Raw genomic sequence first — 25,313 nt, 5'->3', positions numbered from 1 at the left:
GCCAGCTTCTTAAAAGGGACCAAGAGTCAGTCTTCCTCAGTACCACAGGTTATAACAATTTGTCTTTTTATTTAGCACTTCTACAAATTATGCCTTAACAGCAAATTTCCGAAGAGGGTACAGGCGTTCCTTCCTCTGCTGTTTTTTGGTCTTCAGGCTTTCCTCATGCTTATTAAGCCTGCGGCGCATGGCACGGGTCTTCTTGGGCCGAAGGTCCAGGGGCTTGTATTTCTTGCCCTGTTTTTTGAGAAAATAAGTCGTGACCCTCAAAGGCAACCACATGTTGCATTAAACCTGAGAGAAGAGTCTCCAAGTCAGGTGACCAGAAAGTATTAGTTTTGGTTATTCCTGAAAGGGCCACCATCTTTCCAGACTTATGGAATCATGAAAGTCAGAACTATAAAGGACCTTTTTCAAGGATCTAGTCCAAGATCCTTTTTCAAATTAGACCTGGGGAAGAGACATTTGCCTGAGGTCATAGATTCAAACAAAGGCCTCATCCTGCTTGCCTGAAACTATAGTTTTAGAACTGGAAAGGACCTCACTCAACTAGTCCAAGCCCCTCATTTGCCTGATAGGCAGATGTATAGAATTAAATGTAGAATTTGAATCCAGGTCCTCTGACTCTAGAGTCATTGTCTCCCCTTAGTTCAACTGCTGTGTTTTAAAGCTAAGGAAAAGAGGGCCCAGAAGTGATTTGAGTTAATATAGCTAAGTGGAGACAGAGGAAAGGGTCTCCTAATTGTCTTTCTTCCTACCAGGGCTTCCACAATGCTCCTAGAAGTGGATTAAGTAAATCCTTTAGCACCCAGCTCCCATTCCACCTCCAGGAAGCTTAACCAGAGGACCTCAGCCTGAAGAGAGCTCTTCCACTTCTCAGCTCCCACACTGCTCCTTATCATTTACCTGGGTTGGGACCTTAATGAATCAATAGTAGGACATGGCAGCCCTACCCCAACCCCAACCCAACAAATAGAAAGCAGTGTCTATAACAAGGGAGGTGATACTAGATTCTGTGCCAACCAGACTCAATGGTCAGTTCTGGATACTGCCACTTTAAGAAGAATGTTAAAAGTGGAGAACACCTGAAGGAGACTGAGGAGCAGGTTGGTAAGATGATTTCAGATCATCCCAGATGCGAAGACTTGTTTAAAGAAATAGAAACATTTAGCCTGGAAAGACATAAATACCTCTTTCAAATACCAAAAGGCTATTGTGGAAGGTGAAACCAATTTGTTCTGCTTGGTCCTAGAGAGAAAAATCTATTCCCCATTGTGCTGAGGATACCACGATGCTCAAGTACTCAGGTTTACAGTTTCGAGAATAAACCCTAACGCTTTGCTCTCCCATAGTCCCACTCCTTCCTAGCTAACCAAGTAGTCATCAGATGCTGTTCTTTTTATTTCTGCAAACTCTCACATTGCTATCCTTCCCATTCACACATAAGCTCAACACCTTCCCTTGTTCCATTTTTCATGCAGCTGGCAAAACCATTTTCCCAAGGCATGGCTCTTGCTCACTCCAAGAATCTTCAGTGGCTACAAATAGCTTCTAGAATAAATACAAACTCAAAGTTTTCATTTAAGGCCTTCCATAACATGGCTCCAGACTAATTTCCTATTATTACTTCATGTTTATTTTGGCCAAATTGAACAACCAGCTGTTGTCCGGCCTCTTACCCATTAAGTAGAAAGGACACCAATTTTAGAAGTGGGAAACCTGGGTTCACTTTCTGGCTGTCATTTAATACCTGTGTGACTTTGGCTAAGTCACTTAATCTCTCAGACCTCAGCTTCCTCACCTGAAGTGGATGAGATGATCCACTTGTGCAGTCCTTCCCAGCTACAATGCTATTAATCTTACAATCTGCACCTTTGCACACCTGGAATACTTTAGCCTAATGGTATCCGTTCACCCTCAAATCAGTTTGTATCTACTTACCTGTGTCCACAATCATAGCTATCAGATATAATCTAAGCTACCTGAAATCAAAGAGTGTTCCATTTTGGGCTAGATTGAAGGGAAAAAAATCTAGCAAATAGACTGACCAAAAATGTTCAAGCAGAGGCTAAAGGACTACCTGTTAAATCTTGTTTAAGTATGTATTGAACCGGATGATTGGATCAGATTCTATCATCCCTCCCCAACAGTGTTCCAAGCCTTGGTTCCATCTAAAACACTTGGGTATTTTACTCAGTGATACTTATCTAGGCAGTCCATCCCACTTTCCCTAGAAGTCTTCCTACTGTTACCTAAAGCTTGCTTCCTTTGTAACTAGCACTTGTTAGTCTTAATTATCCTATCAGAAAGCACTTCTACTTTGATTAAATTGGCATGAAATGAAGAGTTTCACATGCACCTATACAACACTCTTCATTTTCCTTTTTCTGGGACCTTTATCAAAAATCTCAGGTTCCATTTTAAAAAAACAACAACAAACCCTTAGGCAAAGGACAAAGAAATGTAAACTGTACCTTCTGGAAAGCTCACTGAGTTAAAAAACCCAAAACCAGTTTGTATGCTTCCCAGTAGGAGAATTCTGTAGCAAGATCAAATTCACACTTTCTCCAAGTCAGAGCAGTGCTGGGTGTGTGTCTTGCAATTCAGTTCAAGTTGATTTTAACCACAAAATAGATACTAAACTTCTCAAAGCTCAACTTACCTTATAGAATTTCCTGAGGTTCTCTTTTTGTGTCTGGTTGATGACAGTCAGGACTCGGGCAATAGATTTTCTGACAACTCGGCTGTTAATGAAAGAGACTTCAGCTTAGGAGGCAAGGAAAAACAGGGCCTTGTGCATCCTACATACTTTAGGCTGTCAACAATCTTGTCCCCAAACCAAAACCTAGAGAGGGCTCAATCAACATTTGCTGGAAGAATGTTATTTTTACATAGAAAATATCAAGTTATAGAACCATGAACTGTTAGAACATAAAATACAGACCTCAGAACATGGAATGGTGTTGGAAGGAACCTGGTCCAATTTAACAGATGAAGGAAATCGAAACCCACACCAGAAATGGTTTTGTTCAAGTCCCACAGCTTGTTAGTGGCTGAACATGTTTCCACTCTAAATAGGCTGTTTCTCAATCATTGCTATTTCAAGGGCAAATTTCTTAAAGGAGACACTGGATTTTGGAAGACAGAACCTAAAGATCAGTTAGTTAAAACTTTTCTATTTTAGAGGAAACAGTCCCCAATAAGTGACTTGCCCAAGGTCATGCAGGTGACTTGAGTGGCAGAACCAAGACTCAGTTAGAGGTTCATTCCAATTCATTCTAACCATCTATGTTCCAAAACATTCTAATAGAATGTTTTCCTTAACTCAGGTCACAAGCTAAAGAATTTCCAAAATGTACTTTGAAAATCACAAGCAGCAAATTACATAAACCAATTTCACTGCTAAGTTTTTTAGGAATTGAAGATACTCACATCTTAGATAGCTTGGATGCAGCTCCTCCAGTGACCTTAGCCACTCTCAATTGGGAAAGTTCCACCTTTAAATCATCTAACTGTTTAAGTAGCTCCTCCTTCTTCTTCCCACGAAGATCCCTGGCCTTGATTTTTGCCTTAAGTCAGAAGCAAAAGAGATTAGGAACTTAACAGGTCAAGGCATTAGTCTATGGGGACTGAAGAAAAGCAGAAAGCTCCCAATTAGGAGTAAGCGATTATATTTACTGGGGAAAGGGCAGGAAGAACCCTGAGCCCATTTCCTCCCAAAAAACCAACCACCTTCATAACATCTATCATTTAGTTTATCTGTAAGATAGGAAAGCAGCAGGAGTAATTTTTCCATTTCCATCTTACAGATGAAACTAAGAACTAACTTGCCACAAGCTAGTGCTGGAATCCTATTTTGAACTTAGGTCGCCTGACTCCCAAGTTCACGGCTCCACTAAAATAATACAACCAGGGCTCCTCAGAGAAGGCAAAAATAACAGGAAAGCATTAGGCGCGATACTAACCGACCATGAAAATGGATACACTCATAGGCATGTTAGAAGCAGCATGGGCCGATGGTAACTCAGAAACCTGAATGTGAATTCCGGCTCTGCTTCTGGCTTGCCGTACTTGCACAGACCCCTTAAGCCTTTGCGGGCTTCCTAAGGCCTGTCGCGCGCACATTCCCTCTTAGTTCCTCCCCGTCCTAGTTACTAGACTGCGACAGGTCAGAGCTGGGAAGACCTTAGAACTACCCGCACCTCCATTTTTCTGAGTAGGAAAGCGAGGCCTCGGCGACACAACACGCCCCGGGCGCTCAGCGGCAACCGTCCGCTCCCAGCCCGGGCAGCCTCGCTTCCCTCCCGGCCTCCCCGCAACCCCCTGCCCGCGGCCGGCATCGGCGCAGAGGCCAAAGGGCCCGGACGCCACCGCCTGGAGCTCGTCAGGCGCCCGCAGCGCCCCGGCCCACAGCTCCGGGGCCTCCAGCGCCGCCATCGCAGCCCATGCAGGAGGCCCCCCGGTGTGGCGTGCGACGAGTGGCTCCGGAGCCCGAGGATGGCGGCGGATTCCCGGTGCAGAGCTCACCATGATCGAAGATACGACAGTCCGCCACCGGATCCGAGGAGAAAGAGGAAAAGGGAGGGGCCACGCCTGGGAACTACTACCGGGTCGTGGGCGCGACCAAGTCAAAGGGGAGCAAGAGTGTTATGGGCGGAGAATGGTACAGTCCGCCCAGAAGAAGGGGAGGAGGAGGAAGCGGCATAAGGCAAGGAGGGAGCCGGCCACACGAAGGCACGCCCACCCACGCTGGAGGACTCTTGCGCTTCTTCCATTTTTCAAGGCCCAGTTTAGGCTCCTCCTCCTCGAAGCTTTCCTTGATTACTCTCCCATCAAATTTCTCCGAACACCTTGGACCTCATCTTTAGAAGACAATATAAGGTCTCAAGTTTTTTCCTTCAGTAAAACGAATTAAGCCACCTTTCCAGTATTCGGTACAAATTCCTTTCCTGTCCAGTCTTACTGATCTACTGATCTGTGGGCACACAGGATGATTGCTCTCCAGGTTTCCCTCCCTTTCTTTTTGCACTTGCTGAGCCCACACCTTACTGGAATTCATTCCCTTCTTCGCAGCTCCCCTCCCACCCCTTTTCAAAATCCCTTGTTTGCTTCAAGCCTTTTTACATGAAACCATTCCTGAGCTCACCAATTTCTGCTCACTCTCACCCATTATGACCTTGTATTCATTTTATATTTAAATACATGTGCATATATACTTATATATCTATATAAACTTACATATGTACATGCTGTCTCCCCCATTAGAATGTAGCTCCTTGAGGGTGGGGACTGTTTCATTTTTGTATTTCCAGAACTTAGCCCAGTGCCTGAAACATATAGGTGCTTAATAAGTGCTTACTGATTAACTCATTCTGGGGGACAGTTATACATTGTCTACCTCATTAGTGAGACACAAGAAATAACAGCACAATAGCATCAGATTTAAAGCTGGAAGGATTCTTAGAAATAGCCTGTCTAGTCTAATCACCTTTTTATAGATGTGGAAACAAGCCTAAGGTAGTTAAATGGGCCAAGATCACACAATGGCAAGTAGGAAAACCAGGATTCCAGGATTTGAACTAGATAATATATGTGGAATTAAGGAATATTCAATTACAGACTTTTAAGATGTAGAATATATATTAGAGATGGGAAGGCTCATAGGGAATAGATGCTAGAACATAGAATGCTTGGAAGAACTTTTAGAGACCCTTTGAGCCTTATCCCCTTATTTTGAAGAGGTTCAAAAAAAGATCATAACTGAATTCAGAACCCAGTTTCTTGAAATCTGTTCCCAAAAGCTTTGAGCTAGCAGAAGTGAGGATAAAATTCAGACCCTCCAACTCTCAGTTCAGTGTTGCATCCATTCCATTTAAAATGACTTCTTGCAAGTATAAAGTGCTAAAATCATAAAGTGCATCATCATAAATTATTATTATACATAAATGTTTGGTGTTACAATATTAACTAGCCTTATTTTAGTAATAGATGGGCTCTGGACCAGAGTTCACGAAACTGGAAAGATCTTGGTCCTTAGTCTCCCACCCCCAGTGCAAACCTACTATTAAGGGATGTGGGAGAGATAAAGTTTTTTTGAAACACTAGCTGTGTCCTCTGACATCTCAAGGTGTCTGGAACCTCAGTTGGAATGCTGGCTTCACTATTAGTCTCTATGTGATCTTGGGCAAGTCACTTTCTTCTTTGAGCCCTAAAAATGAAAGGGTTGGATTTAAACAGCATCTAAAATCCTTAGTAGAATTGATCCTCTGATACCACTTCATTCCTGGAAATTGTTTGGTTATATATAGCTCACACAAAGAACCTGTCAGCAATTAACATCGCTAATATGTAGTTACCAGTTGATGCTAAGCAACAGAGGCAGGGGCAGGGGCTGTTTCTGTATCTGGTGCAGTACCCAGCAGGCTGTGGGCGCTTCATGAATGTCAAGTGACAATAATAACTGCTCCTTCTCCCACTGAGGATGTCAATCCCTAGCCCCCGAGATATGGATTGCTTTCCAAAAGTGCCTTTGGGAGCTGGGGAATGGAAAGTGAGTACAACAGTAACACGTCTCTATGACATTTTAAGATTCACAAAATGCCTTCCTCATAACACTATGATACAGGTAGGTCAAGACAGAGAATCTGTTACCCTTTCATCCCAGAGGTTTCTCGGGATATAAAAGAGGAAAAGCCAGAAATTGGTGCTTCTGGGTCAAACCAAGTGATGATTGTTGGGCCTTCACATAGTTCTCTGATGTTACTCAAATAGTCTTGCATTTTCCCCAAATTTCTTTCTTGTATTAATTTCTTTGTGCCTCCCAAACCCTGTAATATCATTGGATGATCATGACCTGCATTTCATTTTTGTCTTTTGGCAGGTTGAGTTTTAAAGCCTGGGAGGCTGTATGGACCCATGGAAAAGGTACTCCAGGGAACTAGGAAACTGAGATTCTTAGCTGGTAGTCAGAAGATGACTGGATTTGGAGTCCAAAGAGGTTTCAAATCCCTGCTTTTCTAATGACTAGATTTGCAATTTTTGGCAAATCATTTTGACTCACTGGGCCTCAGTTTCTTAGTCCTCATTATAAGAGGGTTTTGACTTGGTAATCTCTAAGGTCCCACCCATATCCAATGTGACCCTGAGGAGGTCATTTCCCTTCTTTGGGCAGTCCCCGCTTCTGCAAGTCTCATTCAATAAACATTTATTGAACAACTACTATATGTATTGTGATCTGTGATTCATTAGCACCAAGGGCAAGGCAAATATGAGTCATAGTTCTGGCTCTCATAGAGTTGTAATCAAATGATTAAAGTGTGAAACACTTATCAGTCAGTCAGGTTCTCCCATGAACATCATCCTGCAGAATCACATCGTATCAGCCTTGGTACTCTTATCTCATCAGTATCCTCTGCCTCTGGGGTCCCTCAGATGTTGAAGGGGAGAGCTGTGCTCCACACCTGGAATTCTCTCCCACTTCAACTTCACTTCCTCACTGCTTCAAGTCCATTAGATTGTGAACTCCTCCAGGGTAGGACTGTGTTTTGCCTCTTTTTGCATCTCTAGCATTTTGCACATTGCCTGATACACAGTAGGTGCTTAATAAATGTTTACCGTATGACTGAAGTCTCCCCCTTCTGCAAGTCTTTCCCAAATCTCCCTCCTACTAGTGCCTTTTCTCTGGGATTAGCTCCAATTTAGCTTCTACATGTCATTCGTTCATACTTGTTTGGATATACTCTCCCCATTAGACTGAGCTCCTTGAGAGCAGGTACCTTTTCTTCTCTTTGCCTTTCTTTGTTTCCCTAGAGCCTGGCACTGTGCCTGGCACGTAGTATGCTCTTAGTCAATATTTGTTAACCGACAGACTCCCTGTGCCAGCTGGGCGAAATCACTCACAAATTCTCAGTCTGTTGGGTCTGGGGAAGGGATCTCGGACATGCTCCAGCTTCCCTTTCTAAACGTCAGGTTACTCATCTGCAGAAGGGAACTATGAGTCCTCACCCCTTCTTACTTCCCTGGGCTGCTGGAGATGGGGAAAGCGCTCTGTAAATCCTGCCTGAAGCACACACAGTAGGAACGGTGGTTTACAATGATCATTCACCACCACGTCCTCCCCGCTCCCTGCCCCGGCCCCTGCCGCCACCTCCACCTGGGAGAAACAACCTGGGGTTAGCCTCGCCGCAGTAAAGCAGCCTCCTTGCCTCCCCAAATCCAGCCCCGCCCCGCCCCGCCTTGTCGGCCCCGCCCCCACCGGCCCCACATCCGGTTCCGGCGCTCGCCGGAAGCGGGTGTGCGTCGCGGCGCGGCGCGGCGCGCGGCGGAGTCGTCTCCCGGACCGTTGCCGGGGCCGTTGCCGGGCTCCGAGCGCCGTCCCTGCGGCGTCTTCTCGCTCACTGTCTTCTGTCTCCCGGCGCTGTTCGGGGTGGAGGCGGCCGCCGCCATGGCCAGGAACACACTGTCCTCGCGCTTCCGCAAGGTGGACATCGACGAGTTTGACGAGAACAAGTTCGTCGACGAGCAGGAGGAAGCGGCGGCGGCCGCGGCGGCAGAGCCGGGCCCGGACTCGGACCCGGACCCCGGGGAGGTGGACAGCCTGCTGCGGCAATATCCTTCCGCCACCCGCGCGGGCTCGGGGGAGGGAGGGCAGTAGGGGGCACGGGCAGGAGGAGACTCCGAAGAGAGGAGCAATAGCGGCTGGGAGAGGGGAAGGGAGAAAGGGAAGAGGGATCCTGGAAGGTAGTGAGCGCACGTCCCAGAGACCCACCCCCAGCGGACGACCCCACCGACCACAGTCACCCCCAGAGCCTTCCAGGGCCGCCCCCCCCCCAGACTAAGGAGACCCTTCCCCACCCGGCTCCCTCCCCCAGGTTCTGCGGTTCTGAGAGCCTCCTCTTCCCTTCCTCGTTCTTCTTTCCTGCTAGTTTAGCTTATCGCGTACATTGTAGAACCCGCCAAAGCTAGGAAAGGTTTATCGAGAAGCCCCCCCCCCAACTTCCTCAGGTGGTCACCCCCCTTTTCCCATGTCTGGTGATTTATGCTCCCATCTCTGCTTTGTGTGAAGAGATTGGGAGCCTCCGGGAACTTGCCCCAGAAGCCATGGGTTCTGGTTTCTCCAAGTTCTGATTTCCCCATCCCACCGGCCAGGGACCGAACACAGGTGTGAGGACTGGAGGGATGGGCCAAGTTTGGAAAAATGTGGAGTGGTTGGTTTTACCTGTTTAGAAATAGAAGAGGTGGGTGTCTTTAACTGTACACTTACCCCACCCTCCGGAGTGGAGATGTGGGGGGAAGTGGGGCAGGAAATGGGGCCCATCTCCTCGGTCTTAGTCTGGGGAGTGCCCAAGGTGATCCAGTGCTGAGTAATAGATGGGGTCAGAGTAGTCCCGGATACAGATCTGCATTCATTAACCATGCTTCATACCCTCATGCTGTGACAGGGATCGAGCCTTGTTAAAAATAGGTGTGCAGTGGGGGAGGGGAAGTGAGGGAAGCAGTTTTAGAATAGAAGGCAGCCCCATGGATTTGCGATTTTACCTCCGCCTGAGAATAGAAGGCTTGAACAGCTAGTGCTGGTTTCCACTGCCTTAAATTGTGACTTTCATCCTCATTTCTCCAGAAGTACTTTTTATCTCCTGCTTAGAATGTTTGGCTTCTAAAAATAGCCTCATCTCATTTTCTGTTAGTATATTTTTGCTATTTCAACAGCCATCTTTTACTTTTAGCGTACTGTGTTTGGGCATCTCTTTTCTCCATATTGTTTCCCTCCGAGGTTGGAAGCAGTTTTAGCAATTTTTTAAAAAGAGGAAGACTTCCAGAAAGAAGAATATTTACATTTTAGTGATGGTTATAGTCAGTTATGTCTATCTGGTACAACTTCCAATAAAGAAGTTTGACACTTATAATTTGCAGCCTTCATTTATCCAGGGATCCTTTAATTGGTTGACTACATCTCAAAATAAGAACTACTTTTTTTTTTTGGCGGGGCAGTGGGGGTTAAGTGACTTGCCCAGGGTCACACAGCTAGTAAGTGTCAAGTGTCTGAGGTCAGATTTGAACTCAGGGCCTCCTGAATCCAAGGCTGGTGCTTTATCCACTGCGCCACCTAGCTGCCCAGTACTACTTTTTAAGGAGCAGTTTCAGGTGGAAGAAATTTAACAGCCTGTGGTGGTTACCATTTTTATGTCTCAGGTTTACAACAATCTGGTGAGGGCACTAGTGCAAATATTACCCACTTTGGCCTGACTATAGATCATATTTTTCATTTTTTAGATCTGATTTGCTAAAAAAATATGAGTATGGCTTGTAATTGGTATTGTTTTTATGCATAGAGACAGGACCTGTTATTTCACTGATGTAGGGAATTCTCAGGAAACTCACTCTTTGCATTGGCTACATCTCTGCAACTTTGTGTCTTAGTTGCCTACAACAGGGAGAAGTCAAATGACTTACCTAGGGTCACAGAGTCATTATAAGTCAGAGGTCATGGCTTTAAGGTCAGTTCCCTGTCTAATATGCCATGCTATCTCTTAATTGCATGCTTTTCCTTTAAAAAAAATGAGATATACTGTAGTAGAAAAAACTGTACTTGAAATCAAAAGACCTGGGTTTGAATTCCATTTCTGCTTCTTACTGTCTTTGTGACCTTGGACAAGTCAGCTAACCCCATTGGATCTCAAATTTCTCTAAAATGTGGTTAATACCATAGTGATTGGACTATAGCCTGCATTCTACAAATGAAACCATACATCACAGGAAATAATAGGATTTCAAAGAGACTTTTGACATCTAGTCCAAGGGTTTGCAAACCTTTTAGTTTCAGTAATCTTTTATACTCTTAAAAATTATTGAGGATCTCAGAGCTTTTGCAACAGTGAGTTTTAGTTATTAATATTTTTGTTGTTAAGTCTTATTTAGTCATATTTGACTCTTGTTTGTTGGTTGTTTTTTTTTTTGCTGGGCAATTGGGGTTAAGTGACTTGCCCAGGGTCACACAGCTAGTAAGTGTCAAGTGTATGAGGCCAGATTTGAACTCAGGTCCTCCTGAATCGAGGGCCAGTGCTCTATCCTCTGTGCCGCCTAGCTGCCCCCATATTTGACTCTTTATGACTGCCTTTGGAGTTTTTTGGCAAAGATATTGTAATGGTTTACCATTTCCTTCTCCAGCTTATTTTAGAGATGAGGAAACTGAGGCAAACAGGGTTAAGTGACTTGCCGGGGTCTCACAGCTAGTAATTGTCTACAGCTGGTTTTGAACTCAGGAAGATGAGTCTTCCTGACTAGACCTGGCACTCTATCCACTGTGCCACCTAGCTGTCTGGCTATTAATATTTGGTACATTCGGGGGCAGCTAGATGGTGCAGTGGATAGAGCACCGGCCTTGCATTCAGGAGGACCTGAGTTCAAATCTGCCCTCAGACACTTAACACTAGGTGTGTGACCCTGGGCAAGTCACTTAACTCCAATTGCCTATCTCACACACACACACACACACACACACACACACACACACACACACACACACACACACACACACCAAAAAAAAATATTTAGTACGTTAGAAATGAAAACTGATAATTTAAAAAACAATTTATTAGCTCATTACATGGGGGTTTTTTTGTGTGGGTTTTTTTTTTTTGGAGGGCAATGGGGATTAAGTGACTTGCCCAGGGTCACACAGCTAGTAAGTGTCAAGTGTCTGAGGCCGGATTTGAACACAGGTCCTCCTGAATCCAGGGCCGGTGCTTTATCTACTATGCCACCTAGCCGCCCCCAGCTCATTACATGTTAACAAATATTTTTTTTATGAAAGATAACTTTTCCAAAAGAAAAAAATAGTGAGAAGAGTGGCATTTTTTACATATTTTTTTGCAAGTCTCTTTAATGTGTGACAATAAAAGACAGCTAGATTCTGCTTCTTCACTCAATCTGTTATGTTTTGGTGGAAGTATAGGACAAAAAGCCTCTCACAGGTGGTTGGAAAAAAAGGAGTCTTTTACTAGGCAAATAATATCTTAATATTACTATGAAAATAATTTTGACCTTGTAGACCCTCTAGAAGGGTCTTAGGAACTTCTAGAGTTCCTCAGACCCCATTTTGAGAACTGCTGGTCTAGTCTCATGTCCTCATTTTACAGTAAAGCTGAGGCCCAGAGAGAAGTGACTTATTTAATATGACAGAGTGAGAAATAGGGGCTTAAAGCAGATTGTTTCCTCTTAAGTTCAACACAGTTGAACAGTTAAGTGATGCTGGGGACCACTAGGTGGTACAGTGGATAAAGCACCAGCCCTGAATTCAGGAGGACCTGAGTTCAAATTTGACCTCAGACACTTGACACTTACTAGCTGTGTGACCTTGGGCAAGTCACTTATCCCTCATTGCCCCACCCCAAAAAAGAGAGAGAGAGAGAGAGATTAAATGATGGCTACTTCTGGTAGTATTAACATAGATTCTAATGAACTATTAGAATTTTAACTTTTTTTTTTTGTTTGAATAGAAACAGTTTTAGAAAGGGAATCTTAAAAGACTGGATTCCAATCTTTGTACCATCCAGAGCTCTGCTATCTTATCTATTAGCAAAATGGAGGCAGTGATGGTTATTAACTATCACCTGAAAAAAGGAAGACGTTTTATCTATCTCTCCCCTCTCCCCCAGTTGTGTAGAATACATGATCTCTGAGTTCAAAGGGACCTTAGACACCATCTAGTCCAAACCTCATAATAATAAGAATGCCTTCTACACTACCCTTGACAAGTAGTCATTCAGCCTTGGCTCGAAGACCTACAGTGAGAGAAAACTAATAGATTGCTGGTTTGGTTATTATAACCCTCAGTACAGACCAGATATGAGAGTTGAAGCGTGAATATAAAATTACTCAAATATTTTGAACCTAGGCAAACACATAAGGTACAGTTATCCCTGTATTAACACTAATAACAGTTTGTTGACAGAAACTATATCAGCAGAGGTAGACATGATAGGGGACATTTAGATACATCCTGGAATGAACTCAGGAACAGGAAGGGTAAAATAATTTGTCATTAAATACTAAACATCAGATAATTCAGGGGGTTAGAAAAGGTGAGAGAAAAGGGACCTATTGCAGCCCTCTTGCCTGGAGTAGAGTGAACTGGCTTAGTATAGTAGACAGGGAGCTGACCTGAGTCAGTATGACCTGGGTTTCAAGTCCTGCCTCTCATCCATAGTGACTTTATGATTTTAGGTAAGTCATTTCATCACTTAGTGCCCTAGGCAATTTTCTTAAGACTAAAATAGTGGAACTTTTGCTGATCTGCTTTGGAACAGATAGTTTCCTCACCAGTTATTGATGGAATCAGAGGTTTACAGGTGTATATCAAAAAAGATGAGAAAGGGATGAGCTTTGGGGAACAAGGAATAGGTTTCTGGCAGCACCTGGCCCAATCTGCCTTGGGGAGGGACCAAAGACCTCTGACAATGTACCCTTCCCCCTCCTCAAGTCCCAAATGTCTGGATTACAGGCTTGAATTTTAGGGCTAGTATAGTAAAACAGTGATTTCAGGAATCTTCTGAAACTTCATTGTATTACAGATCCCAAGGTCATACATAGATTTACACCTAGAAGTGTCCATCTGGACCAACCCTCATCTACAGTTGTGCAAACAGATCCAGAGATACTAAGCAACTTAGAGTCACACTAGTAATAAGGGAATGAAGTGGCATTCTAGCCTAGCATGCTTTCCCCTGTGCCATTCATAGCAACAGATTATTGAGAGCTGGAGAGGACCTGATCTAGCCCACATACCCCTTCCCTCCCCCATTTTATAAATGAGGAAACTAAGGCTCAGAGAACTTAGGAGGCTTGCCTAAGTTCACACAATTATCATAGGTAATGCTTCATATTACACTCCTCTCACCTCTGTGAGGGTTTAGGTCACTGATCCTTTAGACCCATTTTACAGAAAAGGTAACTGACATTCAGAAAAGTGAAGTGAATGCCCAAGGCCACACGGCTAATAAATGGCAGAGATGGGACTCTTCTGACTCCAAATCTTTTCCCTTTCTTAAAATAACAATACATAACATTTGTGTTGCACTACAGTATCTCATTGCATCTGTTTGATCTTTGTAGACCATCAGCTGCTACCATACTAAAAATAAAGGGCTGAAATTGCAAACGCCTGATTAAATTCCATGATGATTAAAACAGAAAGGGACCTTAAAACAGAGAATAAAGAGAACGTCAAAACAATATAGACTATTAGACATGACTTGTGTTTTTTTAAAAGGTTATTGATGCATTTTGCTTTGTCATGTGGGGAAAATGTTGGACTTGGAGTTAAGAAAACCTAAGTTCCAATAACATCCTTGACACTAGCTGAGCAATCATGGGCAAGTCACTTAAACCTCACTGATCCTGTTTCATTATCTCTAAAATAGAGATAATTACTGTAATATCTACCCCACGGGGTTTTTATAAGGCTCAAATGAGACAATGTACTTAAATTGCTTTGCAAACCTTAAATGCCTTATAAATGTCAGGTTTATTGACAAGTCACACACTCCACAGCAAGGCCCCTTACAAAGCACATTCCCTGAAAAAGTTAGTTTACCAGTTGTTAACAGAAAGATGGATGTATCCTCAAAATTTGACAGTTCAGTATTAATACTTAACATTGTATTTGACCTGAGGTTTCTTAACCCTCCCTAAGAACTTTAATTACATTGTTGTATTCACTGCATAGTATTATTTAGTATTCTTTTTGCCCAGCTACTCAGTGCTCTATATCACTTGGTACAAAGTCTTTAGAAAGGATTTTAGTGATGCTGTAGTCCATCCCCCACATTTTACAGATGAGGAAACTAAGTCCCTGAAATGGTACATAATTTGCCTACAGTAACAAAAGTAGTAGGTGGTAAACTGGACTAAAACCCAGATTTTCTGACTTGTGATGTTTTTCCTAGTAGACTGCAGTGCCACCTAGATCGTCTAGTCTATGGCATGAAAACAATTTTACAAGTTGGGAAATATCTTTACCTGTAACAAGATTTATTCAAATGCCTTTAGGATATGCCCCAACTAAAACTTGTTTACAATAAAGTATAATTCAAACAAGTGGAAGTTATTGATATCAAATACTTTACTGTTTTGATAGAGGAGATAAGACTGGGAGTGGATATATGGGGTGGAAGGATGGAAGATTGTGGAGGAAAAATTAGACAAAAATGAATTTTATATATAGCATTAGAACTGGAAAGGGACCCAGGTCTAGTTTCCTTATTTTATAGATGAGGAAGGAGACCCAGAGAAAAGTGACTTGACTAAGTTCACAAGATCTCAGAATATCAGTTGGAAGGAACATAACAGTCCAATTAATACCTCTACAATATGTGAGCCTTGCTTGATGTGAAACCTACTTGCTGAGGCAAACTATCATACTTCTGGACAGCTTTAATTTTGAGGAGGTTTTTCCCATGTTAAATTAAAATGTGCCTCTGAAAGTTCTACCCATTATTCTTTTTTTTTTTTTTTTTTGCAGGGCAGTGAAGGTTAAGTGACTTGCCCAGAGTCACACAGCTAGTAAGTGTCAAGTGTCTGAGGTCGGATTTGAACTCAGGTACTCCTGAATCCAGGGCTGGTGCTTTATCCACTGCGCCATCTAGCTGCCCTCTACCCATTATTCTTGCAGAACAAGTCTAAACCATCTCTGGTGTTAATTCTCAAGTACTTCTAAATACCTATCACATCACTTTAAGTTTTCTCTTACTCTGCTTAGATATCTTCAGGGTCATCAATTGTTCCTCCTCTGCAAGTGACAGAATCCGGCTTTGAACCAGTTCTTTTTGCATGACTGTTGCTTATACCTCTTAGTTGGTAATCTACCTATAGGGCAGTATTGAGGGAGTATTTGGTTGTCTTCAGTTAGGCAGAGAACTATATAAGAATTCAGATGCTGCTTCATTAGATTTAAGAAGACTGCTTTATATACCTCAGAATTTATTAATTTTGGGGTTTCATTGGTTTGAGCTATGGAGGTACTTGACTGAGGAGAGGTTATGTGTGTACTTGGTCTATATTTGGATTTTTTAAAGACCACACCATGTTTTAAAAGAGGAAATTAAAACTAGCAGATGTAATGTAGCTAGAAATAAGTGTCACCTTTGGGGATGTAACCTAGATTTTCTCTAATGTACTTTGTTCTGAATACAGAACAGTCTATGTGGATAAAATACTGTAATTGAGGTTGGGAAGAGGAAGGTTCTGATAGTTCTGCTATGAACTGTTCACTAGATTAATTTTGAGATATTAATCAGTGCTTTGGGATTTCACTGGTTCAGACTAGACTTGGAAAACGGCAGTCTAAAACTAATCGTCATTTCTTTGAGAATTCAATGATCACAAAAGCCTCTTTGAATGCAAGTAAAGCATTTATGTTTACTTTGGAATGTCTTGGATTAGATTAAATTAGCTTCAGTACACATTTATAGGCTGTGAGACTAAAGGTGAAACTTCTTTTCTTTGAATAAGTTCTCATTTTTATAGCACTTAAGATTTACAAGTCACTTTCCTCACAATTGCACTTGGGAAGGAGGACCAGCAAGTGTTGTTCATAGATGTTTTACACATGACGAAACAGGCTCGTAGAAGCCTGTACTACAGGCTCAAATTAAACAAAAACCCATTTATTAAGTACCTACTGTGTACCAGTTGCTTGGATGCTAGGGACTACAAAGACAAAAATGGGATAGTTGCTGCCCTCAAAGTGTTTAGTCTTTTGGGGAACCAACATATGCAAATATAAATCTAGATAAACACACCCTCAGAGTAAATAACTTCATGTGGGATATGTACTTGCTGTTGGGGGACCTCAGAGAAGCCTCATGTAAGAGGTTGGGTTTGAGCCAAACTTTGAAGGAATGTAGCTATTCTATGAAATGGAAGTGAGAGACCAGAAGGTCTTTAAGGTATGAGTAAAAGCAGATAGGGCAGTTTGGCTATACAGAAGGGGAGCAATTTATCACGGACAGTGCCACCACTTGTGCCTTCACACCCATCAGGGCACCCAGCTGCTTATCTAAAAAAAAAACCGCTTGGGGCAGCTAGGTGGCGCAGTGGATAAAGCACTGGCCCTGGATTCAGGAGTACCTGAGTTCAAATCCGGCCTCAGATACTTGACATGTACTAGCTGTGTGACCCTGGGCAAGTCACTTAACCCCCATTGCCCTGCCAAAAAAAAAGGGAAAAAAAAATGCTTAGGGGGTAGACTGCCCTCTTTGCCTGCCCTTTTTTGCGTATTGTTGGGGGGGGGGGGGAACGCGGGAGTGTGATGAGATGAGAGGAAGATGCCATTTGGCCTTTTGATCCCAAGAACTTAATGAACATATTTAGCACAGCAGACTTAAGTATTCTATCCCATCAGAGTGATCCTTGACTGGCAGTGATGCACAGGTGATATGCTCAGAGCATTTCATGCAGCTTTACGAAACTCCCCTGTCAATGCGAAGAATCAAGCAGTAAAGGTAAACAGGATAGTAGTTTTGGAAGTGGTGGGGTATTGGGTACATATTTTCACAGGAATATTTTCTTGAAAACTGCCCCCCCCCTCGGCCCTTTATCATACACAGCCTCAACAAAGACTTATATGGGTTTGCTCAGAGAGTTAAAAGTTTATTTGAAGATATAGCTTCTGCATTATTGCACATTCTTTTGGCCAGTTGTGAAGCAGAGAACAAGAAAATTGTAGGACAGACTTAGTGCTGGAAAAGACTGTTGATGTTGGAAGGACCTGAGGATATACAATAAGGATTCTTAATCTAGGGCCTGTAAACTTTTTTTAAAAATGTAAAAAAATCTTTCATTATATTTGGTTTCCTTTGTTCTATGTTTTTTATTTATTTAAGAAAATTATTCTGAGGAGGCTGTAGATTTTACCAGACAGCCAAAAGAGTCCATGATACAAAAAAAAAAAAAGGTTAAGGACCAAGATAGGGACCTTAGGACACAGAATGTTGGTGCTGGGGAAGACCTTAGATTGTAATGTGTTGGTGATAGAAAAGACCTCGGGATCAGGATGTAGAATGTTGGCATTGGGAGGGGCCTCAGACCTTAGGATCTTGGCCCTGGGAGGGACTTGTGATGGATTTTGGCTGGTCCTGGGAGGAGCCTGGGAAAGTAGGATGTTGGCCATGGAAGGCCCTGAGGAGGTAAGATGTTGGTCCTGCAAGGGCCTGCAGGAGGGCCTGAAGTTAGAAGTGGGATGAGAAGGTAGCTATCTAGGAAATGAGCCTAGCCATAGTGTGAAGGGGAACATGAGTTCGAATTAGAAGAGATCTTAAGAGATCAGCTGCTGTCACTAATCAAGGAGGAAGCTAAGGCCCCTGAGAGGGAATGTGACATGGCAGGTGCCACACACCTGGTTAATGATGAGACTAGACTCAGAGACAGCTCTGAGTTAAGTGTTATTTCTAGTGCATGAGAATGCAGCCTAGATGATTTTGTACATGACATGCAATATGGCAGTTACAATCTTAAGGGATAGGTATTATCTTTAAGAGCTGTAAAAGAATGCTTGTGGATACTAATAATTTTTAAAAAACTTTTTGAAAGAGAATACCGTTTTAAAGATGCTGCTATATAAAATGTGATCTCACAAAAGAGAAGAATAGATTGGAATTTCACATTGCTTTTACTAATGCAGCCATGGGGTACCATGTAAAACAATAGCAATATAGGAAGGCCAAAAAAGAACCATATGCTTGCTTATCTTTTGACTTCTAGAGAAGTAGAAATGTACAAAGTTGCTTCTCAGCCTTAGTTATTGTCAGATAATCAGGCTCCATCTGGACCTTATAATGATAAATGCTTGGCTTTAAATAACAATGACAGTTCACATTGCAGTAATGCTTCCTTATTTACAAAGTGCTTTATGTTTATTACTTAATTTGATTCTCACAATAGCTATGTGGGGAACGTAGTACAAAGTTTATATTCATTTTTACAGATAAGGAAACTAAGGCAAAATGATTTACCAAGGTCACATAGCTAGCAGCTGGTAGACCTTAGACTTGAGTTAGGATTCAGATTACAAATCCAGTGCCAACTGCCAGCACTGCACTGCTGCTCATAATTGGAGAACTTGTGGGGAGAGTAAAAGTGATTGCTCTGATATCTATTTTATGGACACAGTAGTTCTCGGGAGCCCCCACCTACCTCCCCACTCTGTGTGTGGGAACTTTGTCTTGTTTGCCACCTGCCCTCGAATGGCCCCTCGGATCTCACCACTCTCTCTTCTGTCTTTGCAGGAACGGGCCCAAGGAGTGGTGCTGAAAGTGCTCACGAACTTTAAAAGCAGTGAGATAGAGCAGGCTGTACAGTCCTTAGACAGCAATGGCATTGACTTGTTAATGAAGTACATTTATAAAGGATTTGAGAAGCCCACAGAGAATAGCAGCGCCCTGTTACTTCAGTGGCATGAGAAGGTATGTGCTTCTTCCTTCACAGCAAGCGCTGTGTGCACAGCTGCTGTTTGCTCTCTATTTCAATGCGTTTTGTAATCGCTGTAGTACTTGATGAGTGCCTCACTGAGGCAGACCACCTCTCCATAGATGAGTTATTGTGGCCAGCCTTCTAGTGATGAGCCTGTCTCATTTAGCAAGGTGGGCGCCTTGTATGTCATTAGTTATGTTCCTTGAAGATTTTCCAGCTTTGTAAGACCTGCCAGAACTAGTACACAGTCTTTAAGAATGGAAGGCTCCAGGCTACAATTAGGAATCAGAAGACAACTTTAGTGGTGGTAGTATTATTCCCGTTTTACAAATGAGAAAAGTGAGGGTCAGAGAGAAGTGAGATTGCCCAAGATCAAATACATAGTTGCAGAGCTCTCTGTGAAGGTAGGGAGTGTATTATGTTCCTTCACATACTTGGTGGAAAATTCCTAGGAACATCTTTTTTGAGGTGGGGTCCTCCCTTTTTAGTCACATTTGGTAATGTTACAATATAATAGAAACTGCTGTTATATATATTAATAAATGATTATTGAAAGTCGTGTTTCTGTAGTACTTGCTGGTTTACAAGGTGCTTATCTATTGTATGATTCATACAGCATCGCTGAGAGAGGTAGGTCAGGTGTCTCAAAGCTTAGAAAGGTTAATTACCTTAGGAAACAGAATGTACTCTTTGGCATATGGGGCTAGGAACAGCGCATCCCAGCTAGGGGCAACTGGCAGACTGCCCACCGAGACTTGTGCACTGACTGGGGCAGGCTGTTTTTTTAGGTAAACACAGCCCTTCCTGATGTCAGGCGTGGTATTTCAGTACCTGCAGTGGCAAAACTTGTGGGGAGTCAAATTTCTTGCTCCCTTACAGACTGAATTGTTCACAGGTGAGTACATATGTAGCTAGGATTCTTTGGCTTATCTAAAGAGGTGGCTAGTGTGCCAGTTTTGGAGATTATTTCAAGAATAACAGTGGTTGAATATTAATAAAGATTTGTCATTGTGGGCTATTCCGTGTTACATTTTGCCATTTGAAGTAGTTACACAGGTCAGTCTGTTCTCTAGGTTCAAGTAGAGGCCTAATGATCACTCCAGAGAGAATTCATACATTGGCTGGGGTTGTGCTAGGTCACATAAACAACAGCACCAACAATTTGTGAAGGTGTTTGCTGTGTTCAGGGCACTGATAGAGGTTATTAAAAAAATACCACCTTTAGATAAGATATAATCCTATCCATGTGAAGCTTAAAGTCTAGTAGGAGGAGTCAGCATGGATACTGGCGATATACAGTACTGTTGTTAGCATGTGAAAAAGGTGTACAAGGAAGTGCTTTCTGAGGTCCTGGGAAGAATGGCAGTGGTTCCAGGAATGCTTTATAGAGGTCACAGCCTTGAGGATGATGGGTTTTGTTTTGGAGTTTAACAAGTGAAGGAGAAGGGGAAGGCATTGCCCTGTAGGCACAGGACAGAAGGTGTGGAGGCAGGAAATCACAGGGCATGTTTGGGGAACAGAGTCCAGGCTGGAGTGTAGACTGCATAGGAAAGGGAGATAACAGAAGGTTGGGAATGTAGGGTGATCCCAGCTTATGCAATGCAGAGGGAATTGTATTTTATTTGGTAACATTTTTGAGGCAGAGAAGTGACATGACTAGATTATGCCTAAGATTATTCTTGTAACCATGTGGAAGATGGGTTGGAGAGAAAATGGAGGGGGAAAGATGTATAAAGATGCTATTGCAGGGGCAGCTAGGTGGTGCAGTGGATAGAGCACCGGCCCTGGAGTCAGGAGTGCCTGAGTTCAAATGCGGCCTCAAACAACTTAACACTTAGTAGCTGTGTGACCCTGGGCAAGTCACTTAACCCTCATTGCCCTGCCCCCCCCCCCAAATGCTATTGCAGTAGTATAGGTAATAGGTGGTGAGGACCTGGATTAGGTGGGGCAAGTGGGAATGGATTGAGGGGGACAGATTGAGAGTTTTGGAATTGGAATCATTAGTATCTGGTGGTAATTGAAAGATGATGGGAAACCTGAGAAATCCAAGTTTATGTACATGAAAAACAAGGTGGAGGTTTAGGAATTTTAGATATAAAAATAATCAGATTGATAGGGAACAGGTTTATTTGGGGTGCTGCTTAGGACTTCTTAGTGGAGATGTCTTAGAAGTTATTAGAAGTGCTTATATGGAACTCAAAACATCAGGACTGGGGATGCAGATTTGGGATTCTTGCATAGATATGGTCAGAGTAATGGTAGAGAAGAGGGCCAATGACAGATGCTTGGGAACTATTCAGATAGTGGTGGTAAGGCAGGAAGTCTACAAAGCCAGTGAAAGAGTTCAGGAGCAGGAACAGTCTCAAGGAGAGCGAGCAAGTGAGCATGTGTACACACGCATGTATGCTCATCTGTGCGAGCACATGTGTATGAAAGATTGCATCTCTGAAACAAGATAGGAGAAAAGTATCTAATATAAAAGGTGTCAAAAGCTGTAAGGTCAAAGATGTGGAGTAGAGGTCGCTGGATTTGGTGATTAGGAAATCATTGGTTCCATTGGAATGATGGCAACAGGGCGATGAAGAAAGAAGTAAAAGACGCTTTTGCAAGATGTTTACCTGTAAAAATACTCTCCATGTGTCCAGTTTTTCTCCTGTTGTATGCTTTGGAACAAGCAGTAGTCCTTTTCTGTTACTTAACAAATGTGTGACACAAGCACTCCTTGTCTAGCATCTTGTTTCCATGACAGTATTCCTACTAGGTGAGGAGCCATACAGGGACAGTTGATTCTATACAAACAGTACTCAGCTTGGCATCATAAATAAGTGTGATGCTCAGTGATTTTCACATACCATGTTGGCTTCAGAGAGAGAGCTTTGATGAGTTATCAGTTGTCTGTTCTTTCTGGTGTTTTGGCAAGTCTTAGTAGAATTTGGTTATGAAAGTTTTGGTTGAAGCAGCACTATGTAGAGGGCTCCTCTGAAGAGTCAAGGCAAATTTGTCTTACCTATAATAATGCCTCTACTATAGAAGTGTAGAAATCTTTCCTTGTGGCTGCCCACCTCATTAGTGGGTCTGGCTGATTAATGGAAGCATTTCTGCTCAGTATTATCTGTGTCATAATAGGAACTTAGAGTAGGTAAGTAGCTTCCCCACTCCCAAGTACTGCTCAGGATTCTGATCAGTATGGTACCCTGAGGAAAATCCCTTGGAGGATGTTAATAAATGACTTATTACTACTCTTCTGGACTGTCACAATAACCTTCAAAGCAGATTTCCCCAACATTCTTTCCTTCCGCAAGCAGTCTCTTAACATGTGATTTTCAAAATGTAGTTCTGATCATCTCACTCTCTTGCTCAGAAACCTTCAGTGTCTGCTTTTGCCTGTCAGATAGTCCAGACTCCTAAGGCTATACCTTAACAGACTTTTGTCCATACATTCTCTACTCTAACTGAACTAGACTACTCCTGGATATGCCCCAGATCTCCCAACTGCCATGCTTACAGGCTAATACGTATGAAGTCTCCCCTCTCATTGCTGCCCCAGAGTAAAAATTCCTACCCATCTTTTTATTTTGATTTTCAGTTCTAAGGTCTCTCTCTCTGTATCCTTTTCACCAGCCATTATACATATGAAATCATATAAAACATTACCCCATTAGTCATATTTCAGGGGAAAGAAGGCAAGTAAAATGTAAAAATAGGCCTCTTTTTTAAAAGACCAACTCAAAAGCCACTTTCTAGGAAAGGACGCCACCCCTCCCCACACCTGTTGTTACTTCCCCTTAGGGACTTTATATCCCTATCACTTCATTGGTATCTTTCTAGTCACAATAGCCTACCAGATAAGGCTCCATAAGGGCAAGGACTCTGTTCTGACCAACTGTAGTAGCATCTGCTAGTGCCAGTACAGGGTATAGTAATTCATATTTACTGAGTTTGTGATTTGCACAACTCTTAGGACTAACTCTGAGGTGCTGAGTTGAATTGGCAGAAGCAGTTCCTCATCAGGAGGTTTGCCTCCCCCCCCCCCCCCCAAAAAAAAATTCTGCATAGAATCTGAGAGTTGGAAAGGAGCTCAGAAGCCATTTTTGTCACATAAATCCCTTCTCGTAATAATAGAACCTGAGAGCCAGAAGGGCAGGCATCATCTAAGTGTACACAGACATGAGAAGGATGTTCCTTTGTAATATCCCTGACAAGTGGTCATGCAAATTCTTGTTTACAAACCTTAAACAGTGAGGAGTACACTTTGTGAGGCAGCCTTTTTCTTTTTTTTTCTGGGGCAATGAGGATTAAGTGACTTGCCCAGGGTCACACAGCTAGTGTCAGGTGTCTGAGGCTGGATATGAACTCAGGTCCTCCTGAATCCAGGGCCGGTGCTTTATCCACTGTGTCACCTAGCTGCCCAGCCTTTTTCATTTTTGGTCAGTTGATGCTTAATAAATAAAGATGAGAAATGTACACAGTTGGATGTAGTGGGAAGAATATTGTAAATATATCTAGGAAAACAGGGGTTGCGTGTCAGCATTGATAGTGGCTATTTGAATGTGGTTCTCTAAAAAGTCCTTGCCTCATGAGGCTGTATTATGAAAGACAGTACTTTGTAAACCTTCAGGTGCTATAGAAATGTGTTGTTAACTGTAATTGTGGGTAGGGTGGCTGGTGTTTGTGACTAAGTGATCTAACCTATACTATTGGTCTCCTTTTCTCACTCCAATAGGCATTAGCAGTAGGTGGTCTAGGTTCCATAATAAGAGTTCTCACAGCAAGAAAAACTGTTTAAAAAAAGACTTTTAACTTGCACTGAGAAGACCAGAAGAGTTTGGGGGAACCCAGAACAAGGAAGAAGGAATAATGGAGATGACACTGGCCCATCTTCCCCAAAACTACAATGAATATTTCAGACCATTCATTTGTTGAAAATGCTTTTTATTTTTGAGGTGGAGGGGCGGGGGGGATCCAATGTTCTGCTGCTGCCTTTTCTGAATCCTGCACATGATCTGACATTCTCCTTCACCTGGGAGTAAAAGAATCGCCACCACTGAAATTGGATATTGAAGAGAGGAGGATTCATTCTGCTGGTGGGTGCTCCTGGGCACTGCTGATGTAGAATGTTGGGATGCCTTTGGCAGGTGTAGAATTTTTGCTGCTTGGAAAGGGAGTGCTTGTTTGGTGTTAGATTTTCAAAGAATCTGAGGGTTTGTACAGAAATAGTCTTCCTAGAGGAGGGAGGCAGACTCGGGGGCTGATTTTTATTGTAAAGTGCCTGCTGGATCAATAAAGCTCTTCTTCACTCATTAGTATATTAATTTTTGGTGTGTTTCATCCAGTAAAATAGAAGAGTGATGCTAAATGGGCAGGGGTTCTGAGTCGTTCAGGGACACTGACCAAGAACAAGAGAGCTGCGTATGTTGGCTCTTAAGCCATGTGGATAGATGCAGCTTGTGAGTCTAGTCTATATACACCTCAGCCATTAGATCTGCATCACTACCTAGCTGATGGATCATAGGAAGGCAAAATGTTTGGTGTTTAAATATTTATTGTTTCATACAACTTCAAGTTTACCTTGTCTGTACGTCTTGGATCTTAAGTTAATAAAGTACCAACCACATTTAATATTTTGTCCATATTTTTAAAAGTGCTTTTGTATGGCTTTCTCAGAGGGGTGTTTTAAAAAGGCAGAAAATGCTGGCATTGGTCACAATACAATTTTACTGTTGACAGGTTTTCCTTTTGCTTCAAAACAAAACAAAACAAAACAAACACATGAAAAACATGTGGAGGCCAGTAAGACAACAGGAATCAAATCTGGCCCCAAACTGGTAGGGTTAGTGAGATTAGAG

General features: G+C 42.7%; 2 protein-coding genes across 2 annotated transcripts; one reads left to right on the top strand and one right to left on the bottom strand.

Annotated features, from left to right (window-relative positions):
* Window positions 1–49: 49 nt before the first annotated feature.
* Window positions 50–4,656, bottom strand: RPL35 (ribosomal protein L35). The gene is made up of 4 exons (XM_043987666.1): window positions 4,528–4,656; window positions 3,433–3,569; window positions 2,663–2,744; window positions 50–237 (listed from the first exon to the last, which is right to left on the bottom strand). The coding sequence occupies exons 1-4, from the start codon at window positions 4,528–4,530 to the stop codon at window positions 88–90; spliced, it is 372 nt and encodes a 123-aa protein (XP_043843601.1). The 5' UTR covers window positions 4,531–4,656; the 3' UTR covers window positions 50–87.
* A 3,624-nt stretch (window positions 4,657–8,280) lies between these two features.
* On the top strand, window positions 8,281–25,093 carry ARPC5L (actin related protein 2/3 complex subunit 5 like). Its single transcript, XM_043980555.1, has 4 exons — window positions 8,281–8,607; window positions 17,429–17,501; window positions 19,284–19,460; window positions 24,191–25,093. Exons 1-4 carry the CDS (start codon window positions 8,444–8,446, stop codon window positions 24,251–24,253), a joined length of 477 nt encoding a protein of 158 aa, XP_043836490.1. The 5' UTR covers window positions 8,281–8,443; the 3' UTR covers window positions 24,254–25,093.
* The last annotated feature ends 220 nt before the right edge of the window (window positions 25,094–25,313 follow it).

This window comes from Dromiciops gliroides, chromosome 2, assembly GCF_019393635.1.
Source record: "Dromiciops gliroides isolate mDroGli1 chromosome 2, mDroGli1.pri, whole genome shotgun sequence".
Lineage (NCBI taxonomy): Eukaryota > Metazoa > Chordata > Mammalia > Microbiotheria > Microbiotheriidae > Dromiciops > Dromiciops gliroides.
This window is presented reverse-complemented; position numbering and strand designations above follow the sequence as displayed.